The sequence below is a fragment of the Aotus nancymaae genome, unplaced genomic scaffold, assembly GCF_030222135.1.
Source record: "Aotus nancymaae isolate 86718 unplaced genomic scaffold, 86718_ANA_hifiasm-v0.15.2.pri h1tg000018l, whole genome shotgun sequence".
Classification (NCBI taxonomy): Eukaryota; Metazoa; Chordata; class Mammalia; order Primates; family Aotidae; genus Aotus; species Aotus nancymaae.
The window spans coordinates 1,525,761-1,538,100 of NW_026988430.1; the positions used below are offsets into that span (position 1 = coordinate 1,525,761).

At 39.5% G+C, this 12,340-nt stretch overlaps 1 protein-coding gene across 1 annotated transcript in view; it reads left to right on the top strand.

The window, feature by feature from the left end:
* UBE2G1 (ubiquitin conjugating enzyme E2 G1) overlaps positions 1-12,340 on the top strand; it is a 139,256-nt gene that overhangs the window by 112,324 nt on the left and 14,592 nt on the right. Inside the window, exons 5-6 of the mRNA XM_064377997.1 lie at positions 217-314; positions 8,162-8,340. Of these exons, the coding sequence (XP_064234067.1) occupies positions 217-314; positions 8,162-8,340 (277 nt within the window). The remainder of the gene's footprint in view (positions 1-216; positions 315-8,161; positions 8,341-12,340) is intronic.

The following is a 12,340-nucleotide window of genomic DNA, read 5'->3' on the forward strand; positions in this document are numbered from 1 at the left end:
TCATTTTACTAACTCTCTTGAGAGTTTAAAGTGATAGCTGTGACAGTTTATTAAACTAGTTATTTGAGTAAGTAATTGCCTGTGGTGAATCCAGATTATTTGTTTACTTCATTTTTGATGTTAGTGCTGGCACCCTTGTTTTGTGTTTGCTTTAATGATTCTGTACTTGCAAGCAGGAACTTACAGGCAAGAACTTGTTCTTGTTCTTTTTTCCAGTGAAGGTGGTGTTTTTAAGGCTCATCTCACTTTCCCAAAAGATTATCCCCTCCGGCCTCCTAAAATGAAATTCATTACAGAAATCTGGCACCCAAATGGTAAGTTTATCTAGTTTTCTTTTACATTTGCAAATACAATGGCCTGTCATTGAAGTGTTCAAGGTCAATAAGATCTATTTCTCGTGAAATTGCTTTGGCATTTTTGTACTGTGTTCATTGTGCACATGGTTGCGTACTAAAACCTTTAAAAGAGGAGAGGCCAGGCGCGGTGGCTCACACCTGTAACACCAGCACTTTGGAAGGCCGAGCAGGCGGATCTCTTGAGGTCAGGAGTTGGAGACTAGCCTGGCCAACAGGGTGAAACCCCGTCTCTACTAAAAATAAAAAAAATTAGTTGGGCATGGTGGCTCCTACCTTAATCCCAGCTACTTGGGAGGCTCAGGCACAAGAATTACTTGAACCTGGGAGGCACAGGTTGCAGTGAGCTGAGATTGCACCACTGCACTCCAGCCTGGGCAATAGAGTGAGACTGTCTTAAAAAAAAAAAAAAGAGAGAAGGCAAAATAGAGATCATGTGGAAAAAGTTATTTTTTATTTATTAGTTTTCAGCTTGGTTTGAGACTCATATTTTAAACCAGAGGCAAGGTTACTAAGTGATAACATCAGTAGAGCTCCTGTAATTGAGGGGATAATTATCAAGTTATTAGATGATTCACTGGCTATTACAAAGAACAGAGAAATTAGGAAAACTGGATTTGTAATTTATATTTTTTCATATTATTTTTATACCGTGGACAACTCTTAATTTCTATGTATATTCTTAGGTATAAGGTTACTGACAGCATCATAGGAAACAACATTTTTATTATATTTTTTAAGCCTGGAAAGCATCTAGTATGGCTGTGCATGTAGCAATGACATTGACTTTTTTTACTTAAAGAAGAGCAACCATTTCAAATCCACATTATGGCAGTTCTCCTGCCTGGGCAGCTGCCACTGGACTCTCTCCCCTATGTGTAAGTCCCCAATGAAGCCCTGTGTTTCATTTAAAAATTAAAAAAAAATTCCTCTATTTTTATAAAGTAAAATAAAATCCCCAAGGGTTAGGCTAGAAAAGCTTTATTTATAAAACAGTCTCTCTGAACTTTTGGCTTTGTTTTGTATGATAGAGATGTCTAATTATTTTGACTATGTAATCAGAGTTGTCTCTTTAGGCTATTATACTCATTTGCATTTTGCTTCTCATCAAGACTTCTGGGTGCAGGGAATAGAAACGCATATATTAGTTTAAGCTGGAATCAGTGAGACAGGAATGAATGATTGAATGAAGTTAAACAAGGATTTATCGGAAGGGTATGGAGTATGTCATAGTAGCCAAGGCTGGAAAACAGATGGGCATATGCGAGACTGGGACTGGCACATGGGAAGCTACTGGGAGCCAAGGGGCTTAGCATATTTTAGTGCTGTATCTGAGGCAGCAGTGATTGTAAAAGATAGTTGATTTTCATGTCAGGAAGAAGGGGAAACCGTCTCTGACAGTTTGTGGTAGAGCGCACTAGCAGCAGTCCTGCAGGATGTGGATGCATGAATGGGTGACACTTGTCTCTCGTACTTTGACCTTTTGTCTGTTTCTTCCTAGGCTTTTGGCATTTCTTCTACTTTCACTTGCATTACTTGTTTATAATAGGCACCTATTTCCAAAGAAGATGGGACAAAGACTTGAATGTTGGCTTCACCACAAATTAGCTGTGTAGCTCTAGGCAAAACTTCTTGGAGCCTTAAGCTACCTTGCCTGCCTGCCTGCCTGCCTCCCTTCCTCCCTTCCTCCCTTCCTCCCTTCCTCCCTTCCTCCTTCCCTCCTTCCCTCGCTCCCTCACTCCTTCCATTCCTTTCCTTTTCCTTTCCTTTCCTCCTTCCCTGCCTCCCTTGTTTCCCTTCTGCCCTGTCCTGTCCTGTCCTTTTTTTCTAAGACAGGGTATCACCCTGCCACCCAGGCTGCAGTGCAATGGCATGATCACAGCTCACTGTAGTCTTGACCTCCTGGGCTCAAGTGATCAAGCAACCGGGATGACAGGGATGCACCACCACACCCAGCTAATTTTTGTATTTTTTTTTTTATAAAGATGGGGTTTCATCATGTTGTTGCACAGGCTGGTCCTGAACTCCTGGGTGCAAGCGATCTGCCCACCTTGGCCTCCCAAAGTTCTGGGATTACAGGCATGAGCTACCACGCCAGGCCTATGTTTTCTATCTGTGAAAATTAAATGAAAGCATATATATAAGCAAGTACATGGGACTTCCCTTCTGGTAAGAAGAAAGTTAGCAATAATCTAGGTAGTTTAAGAGGACTGCTGCTAAAATGGTGTTTTGTTTCATTTTAAGGTTGAAAAGACTTTTTCTTTTTCTTTTTTTTTTTTTTTGAGACAGAGTCTCACTCTGTCACCCAGGCTGAGTGCAGTGGCACGATCTTGGCTCACTGCACCCTCCACCTCTTGGGTTCAGTTGATTCTCCTGCCTCAGCCTCCTGAGTAGCTGGCATTACAGGCATCTACCACCACACCTGGCTAATGTTTGTATTTTTAGTAGAGACAGGTTTTCACCATGTTGGCCAGGCTGGTCTCAAACTCCTGACCTCAAGTAATCAGCCTGCCTTAGCCTCCCAAAGTGCTGGAATTACAAACATGAGCCACTGCGCCCAGCCTTGGATGGAATTTTGTTGAAGATGATGCTTGGCTTGAACTTCCTTCTTTAGGCCGTGAGCACTCATTTAATGATTTTTAAAGCTGTGCATAATAGTAGATTGTCATGACAAAAAGAAAATGACAAAAAATAAAAAAGCTATGTAATAGGTTTCTCTTAATTTTCCTTCTTGAGCGATTACACTCGTGGACAATTGGAAGGGGAAGTCAGGTGCTGAATCAGATAGCCGTGAGGTAGAGCATTTTAGTAATAATTTGAGTAAAAGACAATAAAAGCTTGAACTGGCCGGGTGCGGTGGCTCACGCTTGTAACCCCAGCACTTTGGAAGGCCAAGGTGGGCAGATCACGAGGTCAAGAGATCGAGACCATCCTGGCCAACATGGTGAAACCCTGTCTCTACTAAAAATACAAAAAATAGCCGGGCATGGTGGCATGTGCCTGTGGTCCCCGCTACTCAGGAGGCTGAGGCGGAAGAATCGCTTGAGCCCAGGAGGCAGAGGTTACAGTGAGCCGAGATTGCACCACTGCACTCCAGCCTGGCGATAGAGCAAGACTCCGTCTCCAAAAAAAAAATCTTGAACTAAGAATAGTATCACAGGAAGGGCAATTAGACTTGACTGTCAGAGGTGGATGGTAACAGAGAAGTAAGAATTTAGGATTGACTGGCTGTTTACAAAAATATAGAGTGAAAATCATAACAAAATACCACTTTTTACCAACTAGGATTCCTATAATAAAAAAGATAATAACAAGTGTCAATGAGGAAGTAGAGAAATTAGAACTCTCATGCACTACTGGCAAGAAGGTAAAATGGTGCGGATGTTTGGAAAAGAGTCTAGCAGTTCCTCAAAAGGTTAAGCATAGTTACCATGACCCAGCAATCCCAGTCCTAGGCACCTAGCCAAGAAAATTGAAAACACATGTCCAGAAAAAACTTGAACATGAGTGTTCACAGCGGCATTTATTATTCATAACCGCCAAAGAGTGGAAACAACCCAAGTGTCTGTCAGTTGATACATAGAAAACAAAATGTGGATCCATAGAACAGAATATTATTTGGCAATGAAAACAAATGAATTATATGATACTGTTTTCTCAAGGAAAGAAGGAAATGAAGTAGTGGTACATGCTACCACATAGACGAACTTTGGAAAGATTCTACTACGAGAACCAAGTCAGAAGTTAAAAGTGACATAGTGTTTGATTCCCTTTGTATGAAATGTCAAGAATAGGCAAATCCATAGAGACTGGAAGTAGGTTAGTGGTTCCCTGCTGCTGGAGGGGAGGTGGGGGATTAAGAAATGGTTGCTAACTGGTACCTGGGTTTCACTGTAGGTGAAAAAATATTCTAAAATTGATTGTGCTATTGATCGTACAACTCTTATAGACATACTAGACATAAACCATTAAATTGTGCTCTTCAAATAGGTAAATTGTACAGTAGGTGAATTATAGAGATGTTATAAAATTATTATAGGGGAAATAGTTTTGTGTGACCTTACATATATTCAGTTTTTCTTGAGGTATACTTGCTGCATCCAGTTAGATAATTAGATAAAACTAGTTCAGGGTTGAGCAATGAGCTTAAGGGCCTTAGAAGTTACTGTATCAAGATGATAGATAACATGATAATGAATGAGCTAATTTATCTAGGGAAAATATAATTAATGTTGGAGATTAGAATTACATCAAAAGTCAGATTGAGGAAGAAAGTCAGATTGAGGAAGATGAAAATGGAAAGTGACTGAGTGAGTGGCTCAAGAACCAGGGAAGAACAAGAGTATCACAGATGCCAGGGAAGGAAAATGTATCCAGCAAAGTGTTGCCATATTATGAGTTGTCTTGGTCCAGAGGGGTGAGTTCAGGTAGATTAAGGTACCCAGGAAAATAAATATGTTATCTAGACCACTCGTGACACAGTTGTGGTGAGTAAATAGAGAAGAGAAGGGTAAATCAGGTTTTTAGAACTTTGCATGGCCTCAAGAAAAAGGAGCTAGCTAGAAGTGTATGCACTGTTTAGGTAGCTTAGCTTTTGTGGGTTTTTTGTTTTTTGTTTTTGTTGTTGTTGTTGTTGTTGTCGTTGTTTAAAGAGTCTTACTCTATTGCCCAGGCTGCAGTGCAGTGGCTCACTACAACAACCTCCGCCTCCCAGGTTCAAGCAATTCACCTGCCTTAGCCTCCTGAGTAGCGGGATTATAGGCATGTGCCACCTCGCTTGGATAATTTTTGTATTTTTAGTAGAGATGGGGGTTTTACCATGTTGGCCAGGCTGGTTTCGAACTCCTGACCTCAGGTGATCCGCCCACCTCAGCCTCCCAGAGTGCTGGGATTACCGGCATGAGCCACCACGCCCAACTCAGGTAGCTTAGTTTTAAGATAAAAACTAAACTGTTTTGAGTAGTTGGTGTTGAGACTATAGGCGAGCTATTTCCAGAGAAAATGATAGAATTTTCTTCATGCTAAACAGCAAAGTGGAAGAAAACACTAAAAGCAATAAAAAGTTATAAATGATTTTTAAGTAGTGAATAGCACTTATTTGGTGTAAGGAACAAAAACGTTATATTTTTTAAAATAATAAACACTGAAAGACGGAACAAACAGGACCAAAGAGAAATGGCAGCTGCATGCAATATAATATTCTTAAGTGGGTACTGTATCAGAAAAATAAAGCCATTTCTAATGAACATTGAAATGAAAGAAAAAAGTAAAAGGCAGAAATTAAATGGGGAAAACTAAGAAACATTTTGGCAAGAGAAAAGGAAACGTTAAGTATGTAACTGGCTAACGGATAAGAACAGACATTTCACAGAAGAGGAAAGACATACAGGTTATATCCATGGAAAGTTGTCACCCCAAAAGTATTTAGAAAAGTGAAATAAATCAGATGTCATGTATGAAATTTAAACAGTATCAATAAAGAAAAATGTTCATCCTGAGGAAGCAATGAAATGGTCATCTCAGATTGCTGATAGCAGTATAAATTGATAGAATCCTTTAAAACATAATTTGATAATAGGTATTAAGCCTAAAAATATTCTCATTCTAAAATAAACTGTTTAAAATGATATGAGAAGGTTAAAAATACAAAGATCCTGGATTAGTGATAACTTAGTTTTTTTAAAAGGAAAATGAATCGTATATTGCTGTGGGTAGAATTCTGTACACACACTTACTAGCATGTTTTTAAAGAAAAATGACTTGGAAAAAAATCCTTATTACACCCTAAGTACAGAAAACATTGTAAAAATAGTAATACTCTATGAAATTTTTATGCTGAACTTTGTAGTGTTACAAGTTTTGATGTTATTCTTGTCCTGATTCTATTTCAGTTAATAGATTTTACTAGCAGATTGGGGTGGGTTGGGAAGAGGAATCTTAATTATAGAAAAACTCATACATAAAGCATTGAAGGCATGGGCCTCGTCTGTCATATATTCACTGCTGTACTTCTCTGTCAGATGTCTGCCTGGCATGCAGTAGGCATTGAGAAAGTATTTGATGGCTGGGCGCCTGTGATCCCAGCACTTTGGGAGGCTGACGTGGGAGGATCCTGAGAGTTTGAGACCACCCTTGGCAACATAGTAAGACTAAATCTCTACCAAAAAAAATTTAGCCAGGAATGGTGCCATGTGCCTGTGGTCCCAGCTACTTGGGAGGCCGAGGTGGGAGGATCGCTAGAGCCCAGGAGTTTGAGACCAGCCTGGGCAACATAGTGAGACCTCCATCTCTATGGGAAAAAAAAAAGGTTAGCCAGGCATCATGCCATGTGCCCATGGACCCAGCTACTTGGGGGGCTTAGGCAGGAGGATCACTTGAGCCTGGGAGGTCAAGGCTGCGCAGAGCTGTGATCATACCACTACACTCCAGCTTGAGTGACAAATTGAGACCCTGTCTCAAAAACCAAAGCAACAACAACAAAAATCCACCAAAAAGTGTCGAATTACGAGAGCAGTGATATTGATTGGTATGTACAAACTTTGATTCTGATTACCCAGAGTTCGTAACAGGATAAATATTGATGTTATGAAATGAAAAATAAGATTTAGAATTATTTATTCACAAATTTGTTAGACTATGTAGAATAAGTTAGGAATGAAATATATATAAATATTGTCACTATTTAAATTCCTTTCAAAAATTTCCTCCTCAAAGTATGCTTTGAAAAAAAATCACAGTGGATAAATGTTACCCAAAGATTAGTTTCACAATAGGGATTATTTATATGATATATAAATGAATTTGTGGATTAGGACTTTTTTTTTTTTTAGACAGAGTCTCACTCTGTCACCTAGGTTGGAGTGCAATGGCATGATTTCTACTCGATGCAACCTCCGCCTCCCGGGTTCAAGCGATTCTTCTGCCCCAGCCACCCGAGTAGCTGGTACTACAGGCACGCGCCGCCACACCCGGCTGATTTTTGTATTTTTAGTAGAGACAGGGTTTCACCATTTTGGCCAGGCTGGTGTCAAACTCCTGATCCTAGCGATCCACCCTCCTTGGCCTCCCAAAGTGCTGGGATTACAGGCGTAAGCCACCCTGCATGACCTTTTTATTTTTAATCAATAAGTAATATTTTACTTTTTGCCAAACCACTTAAACAGTTGTGTCAGCACACGTCTCCCAAAAATAAGGATGTTTTCTTACTAAATGTATTTATAGAAAGGAGGCCCCATGAGTGTCATATATGTTGATGAGTTTTCATTGGCAGTATGGCATGTTAGTTTTGTGAATTGAATATGCTTCTTTCCCAGAAAATACAATTTTGCCTTTATATGATTGTAAAAATACATTTCTTAGGAAAATCTCTGGGCCTTTGACTATCACTGATTTAAGTCTGTAAGTTAGTGGGAAACTAGGAAACCATTACCTAGAAACTCAGTTGCTGGTACTTTCTGCAAATGAAGAACTGATTCAGTAGTTGCCATTTATTCATTTATTATGTCGTACTTATGACGTGAATGTTAAGTACCATCCATCTATATACTAGATATTTTAATGTTTTTTACATAAATGAAAAAGATAGCTTACGTTCCTATTGGGTTTGTCAGATGGATCCTATGTATTTGGTAAAATCTATACTATAGTCTTCCGAAAAAGTCAACACATTCCATTTTTAGACATGAACTTCTGTATATATGTCATGTTTTATACAGATACTGTGTGAATCAGGATCACATTTGTAATTGATATTTTATATATGGCCAAATTAGCAATATATGAAACAACCCTCTTCTTTAATTTTGCAGTTGATAAAAATGGTGATGTGTGCATTTCTATTCTTCATGAGCCTGGGGAAGATAAGTATGGTTATGAAAAGCCAGAAGAACGCTGGCTCCCTATCCACACTGTGGAAACCATCATGATTAGTGTCATTTCTATGCTGGCAGACCCTAATGGAGACTCACCTGCTAATGTTGATGCTGCGGTAAGGTGGTCACATGTATTCCCTTCTCTTCACTTTCCCTTTTAATAAAACTTGAACTATAGTTAGTATGTATGTAAGTTTGCATGTATATGTGCATGCGTGTGTGTGTGTGTGTATATATATATCTCTTTCTATAGTTATTTTTGACAAATATAAATGAATATATTTATTTACTTATTTATTTTATTTTTTTAAGACAGGATCTTTCTCTGTCACCTAGACTGGAGTGCAGTGGCACAATCATAGGTCACTGCAACCTCAAACTCCTGGGCCCAAGTGGTCCTCCAGCCTTGGCCTCCCAAATTGTTTGGATTACAGGCATGAGCCACCATACCTGGCTAAAAGTGCATATTTATTGTATACAATATGTTGTTTTGAAATATGCGTATGTTGTGGAAAGGCTAATTTGAGCTAATTGACATATACATTATCTCACATAGTTAACCAATTTTATTGTGAAAACACGTAAATTCTCCTCTCAGTACTTTTCTAGAATACTGTACATTGTTACTAAGGTGTAAACTGTGACACCAAATTTAAAATTGGGGGTGGAATGGGCAGAGCCTAAGTAGTTTTTTAATGCAATCAAAATTAGTTATCAGGTTAAAATGGCTTGTCATAACTATGAAATTTTTTTGTAAGCCTCATGGTAACCACAGAGCAAAATCCTACAGTAGTTAACACAAAAGATAAAAAGTAAGGAATTGAGTAATACCAGTAGAGAAAATCACTTATTATTCATGAAAGAAGACAGCAAGAGAGGAAGAAAGAACCAAAGGATCTATACAAAACAACCAGAAAACAATAACATGGCAGTAGTAAGTTTATATATCTATTTCCGTTTATAATTTTTCTGAATCTTTATGGAAGTTGCAGACATAGTTAAGCTTTGCTTTTAAATACTTAAGCCTGCATCTTTTAAAAATGACACGATCGGCTGGGCGCGGTGGCTCACGCCTGTAATCCCAGCACTTTGGGAGGCCGAGGCGGGTGGATCACGAGGTCAAGAGATTGAGAACCCCGTCTCTACTAAAAATACAAAAAATTAGCTGGGCGTGGTGGTTCGTGCCTGTAATCCCAGCTACTCAGGAGGCTGAGGCAGGAGAATTGCCTGAACCCAGGAGGCGGAGGTTGTGGTGAGCCGAGATCGCGCCATTGCACTCCAGTCTGGGTAACAAGAGCGAAACTCCGTCTCAAAAAAAAAAAAAAAAAAAAAAGACACGATCTTACATAAGCATAATAGTATTGTAGCTGGGCACGGTAGCTCATGTTTGTACTCCCAACACTTTGGGAGGCCCAGGAGGGAAGATTGCTTCAGGCCAGGAGTTCAAAACACAGCAAGACCTCATCTCTACCAAAAATTAAAAAAAAAAAAATTAGCTAGGCATGGTGCTGTGTTCCTGTATTCCCAGCTGCTTTGGAGGCTGAGGTGGAATGATGGCTTGAGCCCAGGAGTTGGAGCCTACAGTGCGCTGTCATCACACCCCTGTGCTCCAGCCTGGGCGACAGAGCAAGACCTGGACTCTAAAAACAAAACCTGTTGTCATACCTAAGACAATTTAATGCCTAGTCTCTATTAAAGTTCATATTATTATCCCCAAGTTTTCAGTTTTTAAGTTTCACATCTATAGAAAAAAATATGTTAAATGAACACCACTATACCTTTCACCTAGATTCACCAATTGTAGAAATTTTGCAGTTTTTCTAAACAGTTTGAGAGTAGTTTATAGATATAACCCTTCACCCCAGAATGTTTCAGCATCTGTTCCCTAAGAACGAGCCTATCTTTCCATGTACACATAGTACAAGCCTGTCATTGTTTACACATATGCAATCTATATTCACATTGGATTGGATTGTCCAGTATTCTTTATAGCTGCCACACCCCAATCCAGCAGCTTTTTTTTTTTCCTTTTTAAATCCAGAGGCTAGTCTAGGAACGTCCGTTACATTTGTATTCAAGTTTCATTAGTCTCCTTTAGAATAGCTGCTAGTTCCTTAGCCTTGTCTCCTTCTTTGAAAAGCCTTTTTGTTCTTATTCTTAGAACCTTTGTGAGTATTATATACCAAAGCCCGGGTATAAAATTTACCCTTTTTCTTAGGTTAGTAACAACTTGGGTGGAATCTTACACATAGACTAAGACACTATAGAGAACTCCCTCTGAAAGCTATGACTGAAATTCATAATAAAGTTGAACTAAAAATTGGCAGAAAACTATTTTAACTTTCTATTTAATCAAGTATTTGTCTCAACAATGTAAGAGATGATAAGGGAGAAGGGGTGATAGCTGCATTAAAAGAAATCCTAGGGAATCATTTTGAGAGAGAACTGATGAATGTTTATTTGGTTCATGATCAGCTGTCAGCAATTTTTATAATGAGATCAGAGCTGAGAAGTTGCCCTTTTATTTTATTTTATTTATTTGTTTTTTGTTTGACAGAGTCTTGCTCTGTCATCCAGACTGGAGTGCAGTGGCATGACCTGGCCTCCCTGCAACCACAACCTCCACCTCCTGGGTCAAGCGATTCTCCTGCCTCAGCCTCCCGAGTAGCTGGGATTAGAGATGTGCGAAGCACGCCCAGCAATTTTGTGTGTGTGTTTTCAGTAGAGATGGGGTTTCACCATGTTGGCCAGGCTGGTCTTGAAACTCCTGACCTCAAGTGATCCACCTGCCTTTGCTTCCCAAAGTGCTGGGATTACAGGCTTGAGCCACCGCACCAGCCCAGTTTACCATTCTTACTTGCTTTTTCTTCTTGAATACTACACCTTGGATCATATTTTCATAGTTTTGTTTTTCTGACCTCCCAACCAGTAGTACCTATTCCAGGAAACTCCCATTTTTCTTAGCCGTCTCTCTCGGGTCCCTTTATTCTTCGGCTCCGACTTTCTCAGCCTGCTGCTTAGCTGCCTTCCTCGGATTTCCCATTCACTGTTCTTCTCAATTGAATCTTTTGTTTCGTGGATCCCATTTCTTCTTTTTCTTCTTGGTTGATTTCCTCCTTCATCTAGAGCAATGTCTTAGGGTATGTGGCAATTAAATCCTGAGTCTGTTCATGATTTAAGGTGCTTTTATTCTTCCCTTATACTTGATTGATACTTTGTTTCTAACATTATAGGGAGAAAATCAAATTTACATAGAATTTTTATTTTACCATTTATTCTTGCTGGTGCAAAAATTGGTGCTAGGCTGATTCTTTTCTATCTTTAGGTGACTTGTTCTTTTTTCCTTTTTTTCCCCTTGTTATCTTTAGATTCTTTGCTTTATTGTTGGTCCTCAGAAATGTCACAGAGTTGCGGGAACTCTTTTTACTTTGCCATCTCTGTACTTGATATATACCCTTTAAGTTTAAAGACTATCAGCCCTGGGAAATTTTCCTTTTAAATTATTTTGAGGCTGGGCACGGTGGCTCATGTCTGTAATCCCAGCACTTTGGGAGGCCAAGGCAGGTGAGTTACTTGAGGCTAGGAGTTCCAGACCAGCCTGGGCGACTTGATGAAACCCCATCTACAAAAAATACAAAGTAAGCTGTGTGTGGTAATCTGCACAAGTAGTCCTAGGTACTCCAGAGGCTGAGGTGGGAGGATTGATTGCAGGGCCCAGAAGTTTGAGCCTCCAGTGAGCTATCATCACCACTGCACTTCAGCCCAGGCAACAGAGTGATACCCTATCTCATAAAATAAAATAAAAAAAAAAGAAAGAAAGAAAAGAGAGTCTGGGAAGAGTCTGTTTATGGTATTGATGTCACTCAAAGCTATATGGTTATGTGGATGATGAAGCAGATACTAAACTGAAGGTTAGGGTAAGGGTTGGAGGAAGAGGTATCATTTCAATTACAAAATGAACGAGTAATTGTTTTTGACACCAATACCTACACTAGCAGTTTTTTGTTTTTGTTTTTGTTTTTGTTCTTTTTTGGAGATGGAGTCTTGCTCTGTTGCCCAGGTCGGAATCCAGTAGCACGATCTTGGCTCGCTGCAACCTCTGCCTTCCGAGTTCAA